Consider the following 21,031-nt stretch of genomic DNA (forward strand, 5'->3'; position numbering starts at 1 on the left):
GGCAAATCTGCCGTTATAATAGCAAACCGCCATGTAACAAGCGCGCCGGCTCTTAAAGGGAATGTGAGATGTCGCTCCGATCGGTTTACTTCACGTTACGCCCAAACCACACCTATGAGTAATGTAACTACTTCAGACCAACCCATTTTAGATTTGCGTCGGGCGCAAGTGTCATTTATCCCGCCGGTATAATAGCAACAGCGCCCAAGACCCGCCCACAAAGTTACTTGTGTTTCACATTTGATACTTGTGTTTCAGATCGTTAAAATAGGGCCCATGGTTTGATTCGCTTTATTTTTCAATAAGCATTATTTTGTTGTGCTTCTGCTATGATGAACAAACATCTACTCTTGGATTGCTCGTGTAACGGAGGTCAGCTAGTGAGAGTCGCGCTGACGACTGCTAGTGAATGCGGTGTATACCGTCATTGTTAGTGCACTCGCCTCGCTTGCAGGGGATCGGGGTTCGAGACCGACTCGGGCTGTTAGGATTGGAGGCGGAGTTTTGGAGGCGGAGTAATGAAGAAGGGGTGTGTTTATTTGGGTTGATTTCAAATATCAACATTGGCCAACAGCATATTTCAAAAACGGCTTTCCCCACCTTTAACATCAGGTGTCGTCACTAATGCTCACTCAGAGCTGTTCATTAAACACAGGGGATTTTACTGTGTAACATACAACCGTAAGACATTTTTAACCCAGAAAGTTAGTGTTCCTTAATAAATTAAGGAGAAAAGTTAGGAACCTTGCCAGGACAATAGCTAAAGTTATAATAACGTTCCCTGTTATCTGGGTAATGTGGACAATAAAAAGCTCTGATTTGAGCTCATGCTGTTGATGATTTACAGTTTTAAGATCACAATGAACCTGATCCTCACAAATAACTGAACTGAATAACTAAAAACAGATTTATATTCTACATGAAAGTGCAAATTGTGAACTTCTCGTCAGTGACTGTAAAATCATTGTAAGAAAAATCTTACGTGTTTTATTGTTTTCCTTTCTTCCTTAAAACTTGAGCATACGTTGCATCACCGACTCCAGCATCAGCACCTGAAGAACACAAATGTTGATGAGATTTTCACACTTCCTCAATGATCCATATGACTTTATGAATCATTCTGATCTATTAATGTTTAATAGTTAACTTTAACAGTGATGAAGCTTGACTCTGTTTCTCTCACCTCTATCTGTCTTGTTCTTCAGTTCAGAGTATAAAGTGTCTCCAGACTCGCTGCTCTTCCCTGACAGTGAACAAGAGAAACAGAGAATAAACACACACTTTACATCTGCAACTACAATAATAACTGATAATCCATGATTATATCAAGAGAGAACAGAACCTCTCAAACCACAATCAACATTTATTAGCAGGTTCAGTAACAGATGTGATTGTTGAGACTGTTGTTACATTTCCAAAATGAAGGTCTTTATCAGTTCTGTTAATGAGGGTAAATTGTTCTCTTTTCCTGATAATATAGAAGCATTATATATTATATCTAGTTAAATATGATTCATTCAGACAGTTTTGTTTAGATGCAGTTTGTTGAGAGTTTACCTTTGCTCTTGCTTTTCTTTTTGTCCTGTATATTGATCTGTGCGTAAGTCAAATCACTGGGTCCTGCAGTATTAATATCTAATACAGAACAGAAAATAAATCAAATTATTCAGAATATGCTGGAAATATGCTGTACTAAAATAAAATAAAATAATATTGTACTTCAGGAAAAACAGGATCTCACCTTTGCTTTTCTTTACTTTTTTTCTCAATTCTGAGTACATCACATTATTTGCCATGATTTTGTCAAGAAAAATATAATTAGTCAATTAGAAAGAAATATTTTTATTTAATTTATTTTATTTAACTAAAATTGCATAAATGTTATTGGTTAATGACTCTATTGAAGAGGGTTTTTAACCTTTATCCACAGATATGTTTTTCTTAACAGTGACCTCTGAATATGTGACGTCTGAAAAACACAACGAGGAACAAGTTAATCACAGATTTAATGATTATTGTTGATTTTTTCATGATGCATGTGTAGATATTTTTCTAATAATCTTTAAGACTCAACCTTTATTTCCACTATTCACTGGAGTCACATCATTATAAATGTGATCAGAATCTGCTGGACAGCAAACAAGGAGAAAGTTTAAAAGCAAGACAGTCTATAAAGGGGAGAAAAAATATTAATAAATAAATATAAATCATTTGTTATTGCGTCTGACCAGACTGCAGAGGAGAGTTTAACGCTAGAGATTCTCCAGATGGATTCGGGACTGATGACTGTTGAATGTTACAGTGCTGATCTACAATAGAGACAAAGATCATTATGGTCACTGTAAGAGTTTTGTCACTCACATATAATCTGATTACATGCATTAACTGCTCATTTATTAATAAACATGCAGTGACTGTCTAGGCTTCAGAAACTGTATCTTCCATTTGTTGCTGTTCATGTGGTTTAATAATTCATAACATGTGATGAACTGCTCCACACCTTTCTTGTGTTTGTGTCTCCACAGCAGAACCAGTGAGATGAAGAACAACAAGCAAACACTCAATCCTACAGACACACCAATGACCAGAAGAGAAGATGAAGCTGTTGAGGCTGAAGAACATGACAAACACACAGATCTGTCCGTGAGTGACGTCATACTGTATGATCATATTACAATAATATCATCACTGATCGTCACTGACCTCTGACTCTGACTGAGATCCAGCTGTGGAGTGACTGTCCTCTCTCTGTTTTACAGTAGTAGAAACCCTCATGTGACTTTGAGACAGTAGTGATGCTCATCTCTCCTGTCGTCTGATTCTGGATCAGTGATCCGTCTTTATAGAAATCAGCGCTGAGGATCGAGGAGTTTGTAGATCGATGTAAACAGTGTAGAGTCAGAGTCTCTCCCTCAATCACAGGATTAACAGAACTCTCCAGAATCACCTCACCGTCTACAAACACAAGAAATGTGTGTTTAATGCTGCAAATAATAAGAATACAGCAAAACAAATCATAAGAAAAATTTACTTTATACCTCTCAAGCTTTCTTATGCTAGTGTCGTGTAGTTTTACCAAATCTCATGAAAAAACGCAACTATTTTATAAGAAAAAAGTAAGCATTATAGGAGCATTAGTTCTTTGTTATTTCTTATTGGTTATTCAGTGTCACATGGGCACAGCGGATCACTTCTGCTGTCTTTATTATTTCCTATGGTGGATTGTTTGAGAGGGTTGGAAGAGGCGAGTAACTTTCTGTTGACCGTATTGCATCGGTTTGAATGCCGTATCAAGCTTTATATAGCTTATCAAAATAAAATCGAAAGCAAGCTAAGTTCATCAGTCTTTCTGATGGAAATGACGACCGACTGCAAACGAGTCAAAGGATTATTCCTCTATAGCCTCTATGTGGCTTTTGGATGCCGCTAATCAAGGTCCACCTTTAAACCCAACCATCAGTGGGGCACAAAAACATTATACTAATGAGATTGTACAAATTCATACACATTAGTCAACAATTTGCCAAAATTTAAAATAGTTGCAAATTGTCATGAGAGTTTGTTGGTTGTGTATCAGATTTTTAACCACTGTCATAAAAACACGTCCATTTTGCAGTTTAATCTGCCAGTTTGTATAGTAAGAAACTGTCTGATGAATGTGAAAAGTGACCAGTCACATTTTGCTTTGTTTGTATGTGGCATTTAAGAGCAGGTTCATGAAACATCACAATAAATGAAGTTCCAAAACAGAGGAGCCTAAACATTCAGTCCTGTCAATCATCATTATGAGCGTATATAAGCAGCGACAATTCTTACGGCATCCCTCCTCCTCCCCCTCTCCTCCTCTATTTCTCTTATTCTTCCTCTGCGCTGTCCTGTCATAGAGGGTTTAGATCGAGCCTCGTTCGAGGACAGCAAGCCAAGTTCATTTACCATTAACTATATTAAGATTGAATGACCATGCGAATTCGCGAATAGATACTTATGGAGAAACTCATTCAAATAATTGAACAGAAGTCAGTCTGTCATCAGCTGTACAGAAAACAATTAGTGGAAAATGTCTTTAGACTGTAATTATAATTTAGATTATAACATTAGACTAGTAAATGTCATGATTATAAACCGGACTCACCATGTACAGTGATGTTTCGAGGACGACGTTTCTCTCCAGATTCAGACTCACACCAGTACACTCCAGTGTCAGATGTGCTGAGAGAGTCCATTACACATCCAGATCCTGTTTGTTTTGCACAAGTTTGTGTGTCTTTGTCTGTGTATCTTCTCACTGTCCATCCAGCAGAGTTACTCTGATCCTCACAGCTCAGAGAGAGAGAGTCAGATGAGAAGTGTTGACTTCTGCTGGGATTGATGACCAGAGACACTGAAGCAGAAACTCCTGAAAAGAGGAAAATCTCCATCAAAACTGACAGCACAGAGACTGCAGTGAAACACAGATCCGGATGAGCACAAGCATAAACCCTCACCAGTGATCCACAGTGTCTGTGAGCTGCTGTTGTGTGTGTAATAGGCTGGTCGTCCTCTCTCTGCTCTGCACGTATAAACTCCTGTGTGCTGTAGAGCAGCAGGACTGAGAGTGTAAGATCCTCCAGCTCCTCTGCTGCTGTCTGACAGATGATCATGATCTCTGAACCAGCTGAACGTCCAGCCTTTAGAGGAGCCTGAAACCTCACAGATCAGAGTCACTGATTCTCCTTCAGTCAGCCACGGCTGTGGAGACACTCGCACTGATGCCTGAGCTTCAGCTGAACAAAACATCACGAGTTACAGAGCCGTAGAGAAACTGATGGAGAAGCTGATCACAACAAACACACACTCACCTGAGACAGTCAGTGTAACAGCATCACTGATGTTTGATTTCTGTGAGTCTGATCTCTCTCCTCTACAGCTGTAATTACCGCTGTGAAAATATTCAACTTTGCTGATGTTCAACTCTTGTGTTGAGCACCGACTGACAGCATTTCTGTGTGTCTGTTTATCAGCTCCACTGGTGCAGCAGTCTTGTTCTGTACATCGATTGGCAGAGTTTCTGTCCCAGTTGTTGGTTCCATTTATTTCCCATCTGTATGTCCACTCAGTGTCTCCTCCCCACTTTATATCACATCTGAGAGTGACTGTTTCTCCTCTAAACACTCGTTCATCAGGTCGTACCGTCAGCACAGCTTTAGGACTCACTGTACAAACACATATTATTGCATTTATAGTTTCAGAAGTTGTGTAGATATTGTCTCTGATCTGTATTTGTTGGATCACACACTACAGTCTCTCTCACCTGTAACATTTACCCACAGTGCATCACTGTATTGTGTGTAATAGACTGGTTTCCCTCTTCCAGCTCTACACCAGTACTGGCCTCCATCAGACTCTGAATCAATCTTCAGGCTGTAGGAGTGTGTTTCTGTCTTCTCTGTCTCATGGTTCAGTGTGTGTTTGTACCAGTAAGAGTCCCAGTTTCCAGTGGACGGATCCATGCGGCAGGTCAAAGTCACTGTGTTTCCAGTCAGTGCAGCTCCTGCAGCATCTGATGTGAGTTCAGGCTTCGGCTTTAGATCTGCAGGAGAACAACAACAGATTCAGATCCTCAAAACTCAAATAAATGAGCATTTAAATGACTAAAATATTTTTTTCAGTCCTCTTATTGGAACAGATGTGGCTGATACAGAAGTGCATAAGAGAAGAGTTGAGCTACACTGTTAGACTTTTTATCGTATTTTTGCGGTAACTTACTGGCAGCACTATTGCCAGTAAGTTACCGTAAGTTCCCCTTTACAGTAGCTTACTGTAAATGTGTCTTACGGTATGATGCCCTTACCGCAATTTAATTTTACAGTAAGATGCCCTTACCGCAATTTCATTTTACAGTAAGATGCCCTTACCGCAATTTCATTTTACAGTATGATGCCCATTTTACACTTTTATTATTTATATTTTACATGAATGCTATTTAATTTAATAAATTTCAAAAAAATGACTTGAGTCCATGTGCATCAGCATATTCTTTATTCACTCTCACAATCAATTACATCCATTTTATTTATTTATTGTGATGCAACATTAGGCAAGGCAGTTTTATTTATATTGCACGTCATACACTTTGGCAATTAAAAGTGCTTTACACAGTAAGGAATTAAAATAATTACAAAATTACAAAAAAGGAAAATTAAAGTGCCCCTATTATGGATTTCTGAAAATTACCTTTCATGTAATGTGTAACAGCTCTAAGGCCTCGTTTACAAGTGAAATGTAACCCAATTCTGATTTTTTGCTCATGTGTGACACAGATCAGATGTGTTCTATGACAGTGTAAACAGGAAAAAAAAAACACATGCATTCAGATATTTCAAGATCGGTTTCAGGCCTCATTCATATGTGAAAATAAATCAGATATAAATCAGATATGTGCCAATGCGACTGTCAAGTAAACAGGCTGATCGGATTTTCTGAGGCATTAGGCTACTTCTCCGCGGTTTAATGACAAGAGCAACCCCGATGCGCGTCTGCAAAGGGACGGATGGCCTGTCGAAACGTTGTGTCGTCATAGGAGAGGAATGTGGACAAACGTTGACACAACATATCAAAGGTTGGCTTGCTCATCCTAAAATTTCGGACCCACTGCTTCTCGTTAAAGCTCGCCACAATATGCTCCTACCAGTCCTGAGATCTCTCTAGCACACAATAACTGAAGCATATGCGTGCACTGCAATGGCACTTTTCGTCCTCCTCTGCCTCATTATCATGGTGATGTTTGGCGAACTTCGCATATATCGCAGAGCTATCATCAAGCATATTTCGCATTTGTCCATCTGTGTAAGATAATTGAACCCCTTAAGCATGCGCAATGTTTCAGATAGTATGGCAATTGTAAACACCTGAATCGGATATGGGTCACAATTGAAAGAACGTGTAAACCGACGGTCAAAAAAAAAAAAATCAAATATATAGCCAACAAATCAGAATTGGGCATCAAGACCTGCAGTGTGAACGAGGCCTCTGAGGCCTAATCGTTTTTCAAACGAGTCATAAGCCATTTAGTGGTGACGTCAAGCACCAGGAACATTAGCATATTGCCGACACCAGGGAAAACTTGAACCCCTTCAAACACTACAGCTGATCCCTGTGGATGCTGGATAGCATCATGTTGAGAAGACGCTGTGCTGTACAATGTGACGGTAAAGCCAGTTTTATTTTCACTGCCCAAGGATGAGCATGTGAAGAATCAGTGGTTAAAGTTCATCTTTACCATGATATCATTGCAGTTTAATCCTAAACTTTTGCTGTGTTCCCTTTATTTCACTGACAACAGCTTCTCAAATCTCGGAGTTCAATGCAGGATTCGCAAACCGCTTGCTTTTGAAAAATGGTGTTCTAAATAATTAGTTTTGAGTTTTATATTGTGTTGGTCTCCTGCTAACTGGCTAACTCACATTATCACTGTCTTACTTAAAGGGTTAGTTCACCCAAAAATGAAAATTCTGTCAGTAATTACTCACCCTCATGTTGTTCCAACCCCGTAAGACCTTCGTTCATCTTCAGAACACAAATTAAGATATTTTTGATGAATCTGAGAGCTGGATCACTCCTCCATAGGCTTCTAAGGGATTGGAACTTGCTGGCCCAGAAAATGTATTAAAGACATCGTTAATATAGTCCAAGTGACTACAGTGGCTCAATCTTAAGTTTATAAAGCGACGAGAATACTTTTTGTGCGCAAAAAACACACAAAAATAACGACTTTATTCCACTATTCGCGTACAACACAGAAGCGCTGCGCAGTTATACTACGTGAAAAAAACTCGAGGCCCAGAGAAAACTAAATGAATAGTGGAATAAAGTCGTTATTTTTGTGGGGTTTTTGCGCACAAAAAGTATTCTTGTCGCTTTATAGACTTAAGATTGAGCCACTGTAGTCACTTGGACTATATTAATGATCTCTTTAATACATTTTCTGGGCCAGCAAGTTATAATGTCTTAGAAGCCTATGGAGGAGTGATCTAGCTCTCAGATTTAATAAAAAAATATCTTAATTTGTGTTCCGAAGATGTCTTACGGGGCTGGAACAACATGAGGGTGAGTAATTACTGACAGAATTTTCATTTTTGGGTCAACTAACCCTTTAAATACCTATGCTAATCAGTTTATGGGCCAGGATTATCTATAACTGTGTCTATTAATGCAGTGTATCACTGAGAAACGTCCTGCTTGAGTCGTCCTTGTGATGGAGGTTCGGGTTGAATAACTAGTTCTTCCAGTGTTTCATTATTGTACTCGCGTTCGGATTGATTTGGTAAAATCGACGTCATTGTTTGTTACTGTGTTTAGTTTACAGTGTAGGAAGCCTCAGGACAGCTGATGTTGTTATGGCAATGGGTGTTTTTGTTTAAGACGCGCGCTGTATGCAGTAAACCAATCACAACAGACTGAGCTGTCTGGCCAGTAGCATGTGGAAAGGAGGGATTTAGAGAGATTGATTCATCTGACGAGCCGTTTAAGAATCTTTGAAAAAATGTGGTGATGTGCAAATGTATATTATGAGAAAAATAAACCGTTTTTTTTACCTTTGATGCATGTAAACCTGTTGTAGGTAAGTGTTGTAGTAAATAGCATAATAGGGGCACTTTAAAACAGTTATAAAAACAATAAAAAAATGTACAGTACAGTTATAAAATAAATTAAAAGAAAAAAAAGATAATATATAGATACATTTCTCATCTGGCAATACACCGGTGTATCATATTTTTCTCAACTCCCAGTTTTACGCTGAGATTTTCCCATGGTGATTACACTGTGTCTGTGGTGTTCTTGCGGCACGCCTAAGAAATCAACTTACCCAAAAAAAACAGATTTTTCCCTAAAATCGTACATGAAAAGCTCTAGGACTGACTCACGGGGTAACCTCGGGTTCACTGCCCCATCAGTCCGCACCCCAAAGATTTGTCCAGAAGCTCTAGGAATGGAATCGATCCAGTCCGCACCCCACAGAACCTCGAGTTTAATTACACGTCAAACTCACTACTTCACCACAGACAGAGGTCGTCAGCATGGTTTCATCTCTCAATTTCCCCAATTTAGTAATTTATGTTTGTCTCTTACCCAATTGCATTTGAGTTCAGTTTAGAATCAAAAGGAGGATGCAAAAAGAGAACTGAATTCATAACAAATCAAAGCTGGGATCATGACAATACGCAAAAAAAGCATCCCAGCTGGTCTTGACTGGCCTCCATACCGGTAAACCACTGATGGCTGATCTGAAAAAACAACAACAACAAAAAAAAAAACAGAGAAAATGTGTGAGAAATGGTCATGAGTTTATTTGCTGAATAAATGGTCTGAAGAAATGGTCATGAGTTTGATATGGCTGCTGGTAAGCCAGCAGCCATATCACCCTGTAGCCCAAGACTGGTTGCCCACTGAAGCTAAGCAGGGCTGAGCCTGGTTAGTACCTGGATGGGAGACCTCCTGAGAAAACCAGGTTGCTGCTGGAAGAGGTGTTAGTGAGGCCAGCAGGGGGCGCTCACCCTGTGGTCTGTGTGGGTCCTAATGCCCCAGTATAGTGACGGGGACACTATACTGCCAAAAGAGCACCGTCCTTCGGATGAGACGTTAAACCGAGGTCCTGACTCTCTGTGGTCATTAAAAATCCCAGGATGTCCTTCGAAAAAGAGTAAGGGTGTAACCCCGGCATCCTGGCCAAATTTGCCCAGTGGCCTCTGTCCATCATGGCCTCCTAATCATCCTCATATACTGATTGGCTTCATCACCGTCTCCTCTCCACCAGTAAGCTGGTGTGTGGTGGGCGTTCTGGCGCAATATGGCTGCCGTCGCATCATCCAAGTGGATGCTGCACATTGGTGGTGGTTGAGGAGATTCCCCCCTTCTGTGTAAAGCGCTTTGAGGTCTCAGAAAAAGCGCTATATAAATGTAACAAATTATTATTATTATTATTATTATTTAATCTAAATTTGTTCATGGACAGACGAGGAATCAACTTGTGCAACAGAAGTTATTACCAGTCGAGTTAGTTTAAATAGTATAGCTTTATTGCACATCCCTTGTTAGGGAACTCTATTAATTGCCTGAATGTACAATTACGTTAAAGGTACACTGAGTAACTTTATGGCCCTTCAAACTTAAATCTGAAATAGAAAGCTTTTGTAACATTACAAATGTTTTTACTGTCACTTTTAGCTCAATTTAATGCATCCTTGCCTTGCATCCTTATTCATTTCATTCAACAACCAAAAAAAATAATAAATAAAAATAAAATACTGACTGAACAGTAGTGCTTTCTATTTCAGATAAATGCTGTTGTTTTGAACTTTCTATTCAAAGAATTCTGAAAAAAAAGTGTACAACTGAAAATAATCAGAAATGTTTCTTGATTCACACAAGTGCCCCTAAAAAAGTTATGCTGCAAGTTCTGCATTACAATATGTTAATCACATAATGCATCTGATAGTTAGTCAAAACATACTTACAAAGTCAAAGATGCTCAGTGCTGAGGCTCTTAAAAGAGCCTTTGGGCTGTTAGCTCCTGTTGACAGGGAAAAGAGAGAAATAGAAGCAAGAAACATTATTTTTCAGCAATGATTATTGGCAAATGACTATATGTTAAGAACATGATAAATGACAGATCTAGGATGACTGCTAGATTGATCAATTTCACAATCAGATGACAGTTTTACCAACAATTGTCATAGAATTTAAATATATATATATTTTGCAATGAATATTTTTTAATTAGTCGGCTTTTACATTGCTTTAAATGCCTTACTATTTTAACATGTCATATTTCGATCCTGTGCAAAGTGAATCCAGCATTTATACGTAGCTGTCACATCTCTTACATCGTGTCTACATTTTGTTAATGAGAGTTTTCGCGAGCCTGCATAATTCGGCACTGAATAAAAACTCCTGCGTTCTCCAGAGCGTTTGGCAAATCTGTTTCGCCAATATATTATAACAGTATCAATCGAGGCTGCTCTTTCTTGCGTTTGAGAACTCGCATAGAACCGGGCCTGGGGCAGAGAGAGCGCGAGAGAGTGCCTTTGTGAGAAAACGCGCTAGGCCAAACTTACCTCAAAACGCCACACATTTAACTGAGGAGGAAAATATGCCATAACTGGTCGTAAAAAGGACAGAAAACCTTTGTTTGTGTAAATATTAGATTGGGTCCATCTACTGGAAAAGGCAGTCAGTCAATTCTATGGCATTTAAGTTAGCTGCTAATGGGATATTAAAGCGGCAGTTTCGAGGAAAATTTGACTGTCCTGTGAGCTGTTATTAAAAGCCTATTCGATTTTATTATTTACTTTCTTCATAAATTTAGCTATATTTAATTGATATTGGTAATGGTTTACTTTATAAAAGTAACTTATAAAATAAATGTGTTCAGTAAAAAGTACTTACCTCAGAAAAAAACCCAGCTGGCGTCTAGCGATAGCGATCCACTCTCAGCAGGGACGTCCGTTATGAGCGCGCACTCGACACGTGACGTCACACAAACCTCAGTTTACATTCTGCCAGGTTGTTGCGCGGGCTTTGCAACAATTAAAATTTTGTGAGGTGTAAGCAAAGTTTATATATATATATATATATATATATATATATATATATATATATATATATATATATATATATATATATAAAGTTTATATTAATTTAAAATAAAATAAAAATACATTTATATAATTTATATTGCCTGTATGGGAACCAGTTGTGAATTTTTGTGTGTATATATATATATATATATATATATATATATATATTTTTATTTTTTTTTTGTTATTGGACAAAATGCTCATATAAAAAATTACTCTGGTCTCTCACTAAGAACTCATTTTAATCCTTCCATCAACGTGTTTTTTATTTTTATTTATTTATTATTTAACTTTTAAACATCCAGTGTTTGCATAGCTTAAAAATAAGAATGCAGATTCATGATTTTCATCTGCAGAACAAGATGGGGGAAAAATTATCATATAATATAAAACATTATCATATGATATTTTAATATGCCTAAAACATTAATACAATATGCATATATACAAACTTGAAAAAATCTGTCTTCTTCATTTACAGTAGCACTACTGCTTTTGCGTAAACAGTAAAGTACTGTAAATTCCATATACAGTAAGTTACTGTAAATTTCATACAAAATACCTATAATGCAGTGCATATTACAGTAGTTTACCGTAAATAATATAAGTGGTATTTTACTGGGATTTTTTGCGGTAAGTAACTGTAAAATTACGGCAAATTAAAGTCTAACAGTGTACACATTACCCCTTGACTGTCACCCATCTTTTATCACATAGACATGAACATCACTATCCAAACTTAAATAGTTGTAATTCAAGAATGATTAGGAATATAGACCTATGACTGCTCTTGTTTTAAAGAAGACATTTGGAAGATTATTGCAGAAGTGAAAATTATGAAAGTGAAACTGAATTTTTTTTTTTATAGAAGTTTGAGTTTATGAAAATGTATAATGTAAAAAATAATAATAATTTATATAAAATATATATTTTTACAAAACATGTTTACTTTAAAACTGCAAGAAAATCAAAGCCAAGTTGTGTTCCAAATTATCTCAAAAAATGAGCTTTCAGTGAGATTTCAATTTATGAAGTAGACGTCTATTCAGAAGTAGTATGGGTGGTTTAGCAGATATGGTACTTGTGTAGTATAATATTGCAGATATATTTACTCATGCAACTTTGTGACATACTATCACGTGCACTAGTACCTAAATAAGCACTAGCTACAGAATTAGCACTACTAAATGTAGCCTAATACAGCAGTTCTTTTAAAATCTGTTATTTTTCGGCTCCAAAATATGAAAATTGTATAATAGACTCACACACGGGTGGTAACGTTTGGAGCGCGTAGGCTCTTGGTCAGACAATTAAGAATTGAACACACCACGCCTTTATACTCACAAGTGACAACCCCCCCCCCCAAATAAAAATTCAAAATTCAAAAATGTAATAAAATAATAATAAAAACAATACCAATGTCACCCAGAAAAAGACACTTGTGAGTATAAAGGTGTGGTGTGTTCAATTCTTAATTGTCTGACAAAGAGCCTACGCGCTCGAAACGTTACCACCCGTGTGTGAGTCTATTACTAAATTTTCATATTTTGGAGCCATGGTGTGCCAACTTTTTTCCCCTTTTTTATTAATTTTCTTGTCTAGCACCCAATTTGAGCCACATATTGCTTTGGATGTGCGTGCTTTTGATCTGATTTTAATGATAAAAAAAAGCCATTATTTTAAATGAAAAAGTTAATAATTGTATTTTACTGACAAAATATTTTAGTTTGTCTTGTATATTTTTTTATTCTATCACATTTTAAGGTGTCATGTGGTCATGTTACAGTGTACTCCACCTATGGGGCATGTTGTCACATTTCACTTCCATTCTTTCGGGGGAAATCAAGAAAAAACTATACACTGTATTAATCAAACAAAACCACGTAATTGTACTAGACGTGTGAAATTAATGTGGGGAAAAAATAAATACTCTGAACCCCAAGTGAATTTACACAAACTGAGAAAGTAAAAAAGTATTAGACTGTTCCCCGCTCTCTAGATAATGAACTCTGAAAAGATCTGAGATCATAATCAGCCTGTCACTGTATATAGAGATGATTACAAACTCTTAACTAACATAATCTGACTGAGTGTGAGATAAAGTAAACTCTTTTCTACTCAGTGTCTTCAGGTTAAAGTGATGTGATGAAATGATGAACACACTCACCTGATACTGTCAGTGTAACTCCATCACTGATCCGTGAGTCCTGTGGGGTTTCAGTCTGAGCTCCTCTACATCTGTACAGACCAGCATGAGACGGCTCCACAGATGTGATTATATAGATCTGGTCTTGTCCTGCGCTGTAATAGATCTGGTCTGTTCTTCTGCTGTTATCTTGATCTTTATACCAGCTGTACCTCCAGACTCCTGTCTCCTGTATGTCACATGTGAGAGTAACTCTCTCTCCTCTGAACACATGAACATCAGGCTTCACCTTCACTACAGGTTTGGGTCTCTCTGTGAAATGAGCAAACAACACACTTCATGTTTGAATCTTTTAAAACTCAAAATTAGCTTTCACAAAAAAAAAAAAAAAAAAAAAAGAGTAAGAGAGTAAAAGAGCACTTACCTCTCACTGTTATCTTTATTGCATTACTGAACTGTGTGTAGTATTCTCCTCGCTGTGCTCTACACTCGTATGTTCCTCCATCAGAGACTCTCACAGAACTGATTGTTTTAGTTCCTGCATCATCACTGGATTCCCGGTTTGAGTCTTTCCTCCAGAGAAACGTCCATCCAGTTGAGCTTCCCACGTCACAGCTGAGAGTAACTGTGTCTCCAGTGAACACTGAACTCTGGGGCTTTACAGTCAGAATCGGTTTATCTGGAAGTGAACAGTGATGCAGTGTTGAGCTCATTTATAGTGTTATTGCTCATATCTTGTCTTGTCTTTTTTTATTGAAACTGTCATTTATTTTGATTTAAAGGGAAGTGTCCTTTCTGCTCCCACTAGTGACACCACTTAATAGAATAGCAAAAATATTGATTTAGAGAATTCTTCATTCAGGCCTACAGAACAAAACAAGCAAAACCACAAACTAAACAGTTTATCTTAAACTAAACACAGATGAGGAACATAATTAATAACCAAGGAAACAAATGAGAACGTGCAGCATGACAGGATCAAAACATCCTTGAACAGGAATCAATAAGATGTGTCTCTCTTTCAAGGTAGCCAAAAGTTAAAGTCTCAGCTAAGCTCAGGTCTAAGGCTACCTCACACTTCTGGCACTTTGCTATTGCTGGATATAGATGGTTAAATATTTGCCAACCAACCAACCAACCAACCAACCAACCAACCAACAAACAAACAAACAAACAAACAAACAAACAAACAAACAAACAAACAAACAAACAAACAAACAAACAAATAAATAAATAAATAGAAAGAAAGAAATAAAAGAAAGAAAGAAAGAAAGAAAGAAAGAAAGAAAGAAAGAAAGAAAGAAAGAAAGAAAGAAAAGAGATGCAGATAAATGTAAGAAATAAAAAGAAAGCAATTCTAATCATTTTGAATGCTGAAGTTATTGTGAGATTTTTAGACTTGAACCTTACATTTCTCCTAAAATGGACACTTAAAGGCTTGGTTTTAATTTTTTTAATTTTCATTTTGCCCTGAAAGAACTGAGTTATTTATATTACAATTATGATAAATATTAATTTATTCATATATATATTTTTGTATTATACTTATGTATTTTATGTATGTATTTTAAGTATATTTCTATGTGCTTATTTCTATTAAATTGTAATATTGCCCCTGTGGTGACACATTTATCTAGTGACAGGAAAGTCTAATGGTCCGATGTTTCTACACTCCTAAAACATTATCTCTGACATGAGGCTGAAATTATTATCATAGAGTAACCAGATGCTATTTGAGCTCCGATGTGCACATTAATGCAGTCGAAACATCAGTTTATCTCATAACTCATACACTATGAATGAATATAAAACACTACACTGATTTTATTTTTTATTTGTATGTATGCATTTCAATGCAACATCGGATCTATTTAAAACATGCAAAATATTAAAAATAAATAATTAAAATAAATCTGTAGACTCAATGTTGTCAGTGATGGGATACAGCCAAAGTTTTAAAATGAGCAATGAAAAATACTCTTGAATCATATATTAATCTTAGTCCATGTTAATTTCAACATTTACTGATATATTATTAAATCAAAAGTTGCAGCTGTGAATATTATTTAATGGACCTCAGCTAACATGAACTAATGAATAGTTTTATGAACTAATGTTAACAAATATTATTAAATAACAAATGTATTAACAAATGGAACCTTGTTGTAAAGTGTTACCAACAAATCAAACAAACAAACAAACAAACAAACAAGTATTTCTGTCTGAGGAACACATGAACACACTCACCTGATACTGTCAGTGTAACTCCATCACTGATCTCTGAGTTCTGTGGGGTTTCAGTCTGAGTTCCTCTACAGCTGTACAGACCAGCATGAGACGGATCCACAGATGTGATTATATAGATCTGGTCTGTTCTTCTGCTGTTATCTTGATCTTTATACCAGCTGTACCTCCAGACTCCTGTCTCCTGTATGTCACATGTGAGAGTAACTCTCTCTCCTCTGAACACATGAACATCAGGCTTCACCTTCACTACAGGTTTGGGTCTCTCTGTGAAAAGAGCAAACACACACTTCATGTTTGAATCTTTTAAAACTCAAAATTAGCTTTCACAAAAAAAAAAAAAAAAAAAAAAAAAGAGTAAGAGTAAGAGAGTAAAAGAGCACTTACCTCTCACTGTTATCTTTATTGTATGACTGAGGTCTGTGTAGTATTTTCCTCGCTGTGCTCTACACTCGTATGTTCCTCCATCAGAGACTCTCACAGAACTGATTGTTTTAGTTCCTGCATCATCACTGGATTCCCGGTTTGAGTCTTTCCACCAGTGAAACGTCCATCCAGTTGAGCTTCCCACGTCACAGCTGAGAGTAACTGTGTCTCCAGTGAACACTGAACTCTGGGGCTTTACAGTCAGAATCGGTTTATCTGGAAGTGAACAGTGATGCAGTGTTGAGCTCATTTATAGAGTTATTGCTCATATCTTGTCTTGTCTTTTTTTATTGAAACTGTCATTTATTTTGATTTAAAGGGAAGTGTCCTTTCTGTTCCCACTAGTGACACCACTTAATAGAATAGCAAAAATATTGATTTAGAGAATTCTTCATTCAGGCCTACAGAACAAAACAAGCAAAACCACAAACTAAACAGTTTATCTTAAACTAAACACAGATGAGGAACATATTTAATAACCAAGGCAACAAATGAGAACGTGCAGCATGACAGGATCAAAACATCCTTGAACAGGAATCAATAAGATGTGTCTCTCTTTCAAGGTAGCCAAAAGTTAAAGTCTCAGCTAAGCTCAGGTCTAAGGCTACCTCACACTTCTGGCACTTTGCTATTGCTGGATATAGATGGTTAAATGTTTGCCAACCAACCAACCAACCAACCAACCAACCAACAAACAAACAAACAAACAAACAAACAAACAAACAAACAAACAAATAAATAAATAAATAGAAAGAAAGAAAGAAAGAAAGAAAGAAATAAAAGAAAGAAAGAAAGAAAGAAAGAAAGAAAGAAAAGAGATGCAGATAAATGTAAGAAATAAAAAGAAAGCAATTCTAATCATTTTGAATGCTGAAGTTATTGTGAGATTTTTAGACTTGAACCTCACATTTCTCCTAAAATGGACACTTAAAGGCTTGGTTTTAATTTTTTTAATTTTCATTTTGCCCTGAAAGAACTGAGTTATTTATATTACAATTATGATAAATATTAATTTATTCATATATATATTTTTGTATTATTTACTTATGTATTTTATGTATGTATTTTAAGTATATTTCTATGTGCTTATTTCTATTAAATTGTAATATTGCCCCTGTGGTGACACATTTATCTAGTGACAGGAAAGTCTAATGGTCCGATGTTTCTACACTCCTAAAACATTATCTCTGACATGAGGCTGAAATTATTATCATAGAGTAACCAGATGCTATTTGAGCTCCGATGTGCACATTAATGCAGTCGAAACATCAGTTTATCTCATAACTCATACACTATGAATGAATATAAAACACTACACTGATTTAATTTTTTATTTGTATGTATGCATTTCAATGCAACATCGGATCTATTTAAAACATGCAAAATATTAAAAATAAATAATTAAAATAAATCTGTAGACTCAATGTTGTTACAGTGATGGGATACAGCCAAAGTTTTAAAATGAGCAATGAAAAATACTCTTGAATCATATATTAATCTTAGTCCATGTTAATTTCAACATTTACTGATATATTATTAAATCAAAAGTTGCAGCTGTGAATATTATTTAATGGACCTCAGCTAACATGAACTAATGAATAGTTTTATGAACTAATGTTAACAAATATTATTAAATAACAAATGTATTAACAAATGGAACCTTGTTGTAAAGTGTTACCAACAAATCAAACAAACAAACAAACAATTATTTCTGTCTGAGGAACACATGAACACACTCACCTGATACTGTCAGTGTAACTCCATCACTGATCTCTGAGTTCTGTATGGTTTCAGTCTGAGTTCCTCTACAGCTGTACAGACCAGCATGAGACGGATCCACAGATGTGATTATATAGATCTGGTCTTGTCCTGCGCTGTAATAGATCTGGTCTGTTCTTCTGCTGTTATCTTGATCTTTATACCAGCTGTACCTCCAGACTCCTGTCTCCTGTATGTCACATGTGAGAGTAACTCTCTCTCCTCTGAACACATGAACATCAGGCTTCACCTTCACTACAGGTTTGGGTCTCTCTGTGAAAAGAGCAAACACACACTTCATGTTTGAATCTTTTAAAACTCAAAATTAGCTTTCACAAAAAAAAAAAAAAAAAAAAAAAAAAAAAAAAAAGAGTAAGAGAGTAAAAGAGCACTTACCTCTCACTGTTATCTTTATTGCATTACTGAACTGTGAGTATTCTCCTCGCTGTGCTCTACACTCGTATGTTCCTCCATCAGAGACTCTCACAGAACTGATTGTTTTAGTTCCTGCATCATCACTGGATTCCCGGTTTGAGTCTTTCCTCCAGAGAAACGTCCATCCAGTTGAGCTTCCCACGTCACAGCTGAGAGTAACTGTGTCTCCAGTGAACACTGAACTCTGGGGCTTTACAGTCAGAATCGGTTTATCTGGAAGTGAACAGTGATGCAGTGTTGAGCTCATTTATGTTATTGCTCATATCTTTCACTAGTCTTTTGTCTTTATCATTCTTTTTTATACAAACTATGTAATTAATGTTGATGTAAAGGTTTGTCTTTTCTGCTCCAATAGTGACACCAAACAGAATAACAAAAATATAGATTGAGAAGAAATAATGTTAAAGTCTCTGGTAATTTCAGGGAATATTAGTTATAGTTCATAACAGGTTATGTGACAGACCCGGGTAAGTTTATGGATGAGTAAGTGGATAATCTTAACCTTTTAATAATACATATGATAAATATAAAAAAGGCCATACATATAAAATAAACTTATTCAGCCATATAATCTTTGCAAGCACAGACTGTTTTTAGTTCAGACAATCTTTTTTTTATTTTTTTATTGAAACCATCAAAAACAATATAATTCTTGTTCACAGTAATATACTTCTCAATAGTTTAAAGGAACACTCCACCGTTTTTTGAAATAGGGCTTATTCACCTTCTTTCCTACATTTAGATAGGTGGGCAAATGCATTTTTGTCTCAGTGCATGCATTGTTTTAGTTTGACAGGGTCGGCGCTAGCTTAGCTTAGCATAATGAATGGAATCCTTTGTTGCCAGCTAGCATGTCCTAAGTAAAAGTGATATAAAAAAATTAAAAAACCCACCTAATTACTTCTTGTGGCCTGCATATTCACAACAAGTACAAATAGCGATGCAGATTAACACTAGACGATTTCCTATGCAGATATTGACTTGGGACTATATTAGGGGGAAGCACAGGTGAAGCACTGCTTCTTGGGCGCAGAGATATCACGCCCAAGTAGCAGTGCTTCGCCTGTGCTTCCCCCTAATATAGTCCTTAATATATAAGTCAATATCTGCCTAGGAAATCGCCTAGTGTTAATCTGCATCACTATTTGTACTTGTTGTGAATACGCAGGCCACAAGAAGTAATTAGGTGGGTTTTTTAATTTTTTTATATCACTTTTACTTAGGACATGCTAGCTGGCAACAAAGGATTCCATTCATTGTGCTAAGCTAAGCTAGCGCCGACCCTGTCAAACTAAAACAATGCATGCACTGAGACAAAAATGCATTTGCCCACCTATCTAAATGTAGGAAAGAAAGTGAATAAGCCCTATTTCAAAAAACGGTGGAGTGTTCCTTTAATCAGTAATAAAAACAGTTTAAAGATTAAAACATAAGTTTAAAATTATAATGATTGTGTGTGATGCCCACTAAAGTGTTATCACATTTGTGGTAGTTTCTGTAATTTTATAATTAATGTTTTTGAATATTTGTTCAGGGGTAATAAACTTGTTTCCACCATCCTTGCACTACAATATTTTAAATAGAGGTCAGGAGTAATTGTGTGGTCGCCAGCAGGGGGCAGTGTGGCGCTTAATGTGCTTTACGTCAGTTTGGTCCGCTTTGCAGCTTTCCTCTTTCTGCTGAGCGAGATGAAAAACGGACGCAGAGTTAAAAGGTTTTTTGTAACTTTTCTTTATCATTTAGACACATTCTTTTTGGGTTTTATGTCAAAGACAAGAATCTAATTAATGCACGTTTTTGTATAAACCTTCTTTTATATATTGGAAAGTTTCATATCCATAAATGTAAATATATGAAAAGTAAACCCCACTTTAGCTTTTTCAAAGAAGAATTGAAGATGTATTTAAATACAATTTCAACTTCTGTTAACAAGAAAGCAATGAAAACATCCAGAATTTGTGCCATGTTTAATATTCTCCCTTAATATGTTTTTTTTTTGTGCCCTCTTCTTTCTTCTTTCTTTTTTCTTCTCTTCTCTCTTTTTCCTTTTTAAGACTATTGTTGAATAGATTTAAATTTCTTTCACATTTCCTCTTTTAATGTATACTGAATCATAATTTCTCTTTTGTTTTGAAAGATTGTTTATATTTCTTGTATGTATCGACTTGTTCTGTTTGTTAAAATTGCAATAAAAAAATAAAAAAAACCGGACGCAGAGTTTGCCCTGTCTCACTAATTCCTCCTGTTTCCAGGTTGGTGGAATAGTAAATTAAACTGTAATATGTAATTAAAGTGTAATATGTTGACATGTCACTGAATGTTTTAATGTCCGCTAATAAGGCTGTTTTATGAATATGTGGACATATATGTACATATAGCAGTAGCGCATTTTCGCACCTGGTAACGT

The 21,031-nt window shown here is 36.3% G+C and overlaps 1 protein-coding gene across 1 annotated transcript in view; it reads right to left on the reverse strand.

Moving 5' to 3' along the window:
- The window catches only part of LOC309493191 (titin-like), a 442,694-nt gene that overhangs the window by 134,271 nt on the left and 287,392 nt on the right, over window positions 1–21,031 (reverse strand). Inside the window, exons 25-30 of the mRNA XM_082162311.1 lie at window positions 18,586–18,837; window positions 18,166–18,462; window positions 16,393–16,647; window positions 16,003–16,272; window positions 14,186–14,440; window positions 13,777–14,073 (exon numbers count right to left, since the gene is read on the reverse strand). Of these exons, the coding sequence (XP_082018437.1) occupies window positions 13,777–14,073; window positions 14,186–14,440; window positions 16,003–16,272; window positions 16,393–16,647; window positions 18,166–18,462; window positions 18,586–18,837 (1,626 nt within the window). The remainder of the gene's footprint in view (window positions 1–13,776; window positions 14,074–14,185; window positions 14,441–16,002; window positions 16,273–16,392; window positions 16,648–18,165; window positions 18,463–18,585; window positions 18,838–21,031) is intronic.

This window comes from Leuciscus leuciscus (genome assembly GCF_965113295.1).
Source record: "Leuciscus leuciscus genome assembly, chromosome: 2".
NCBI lineage: Eukaryota > Metazoa > Chordata > Actinopteri > Cypriniformes > Leuciscidae > Leuciscus > Leuciscus leuciscus.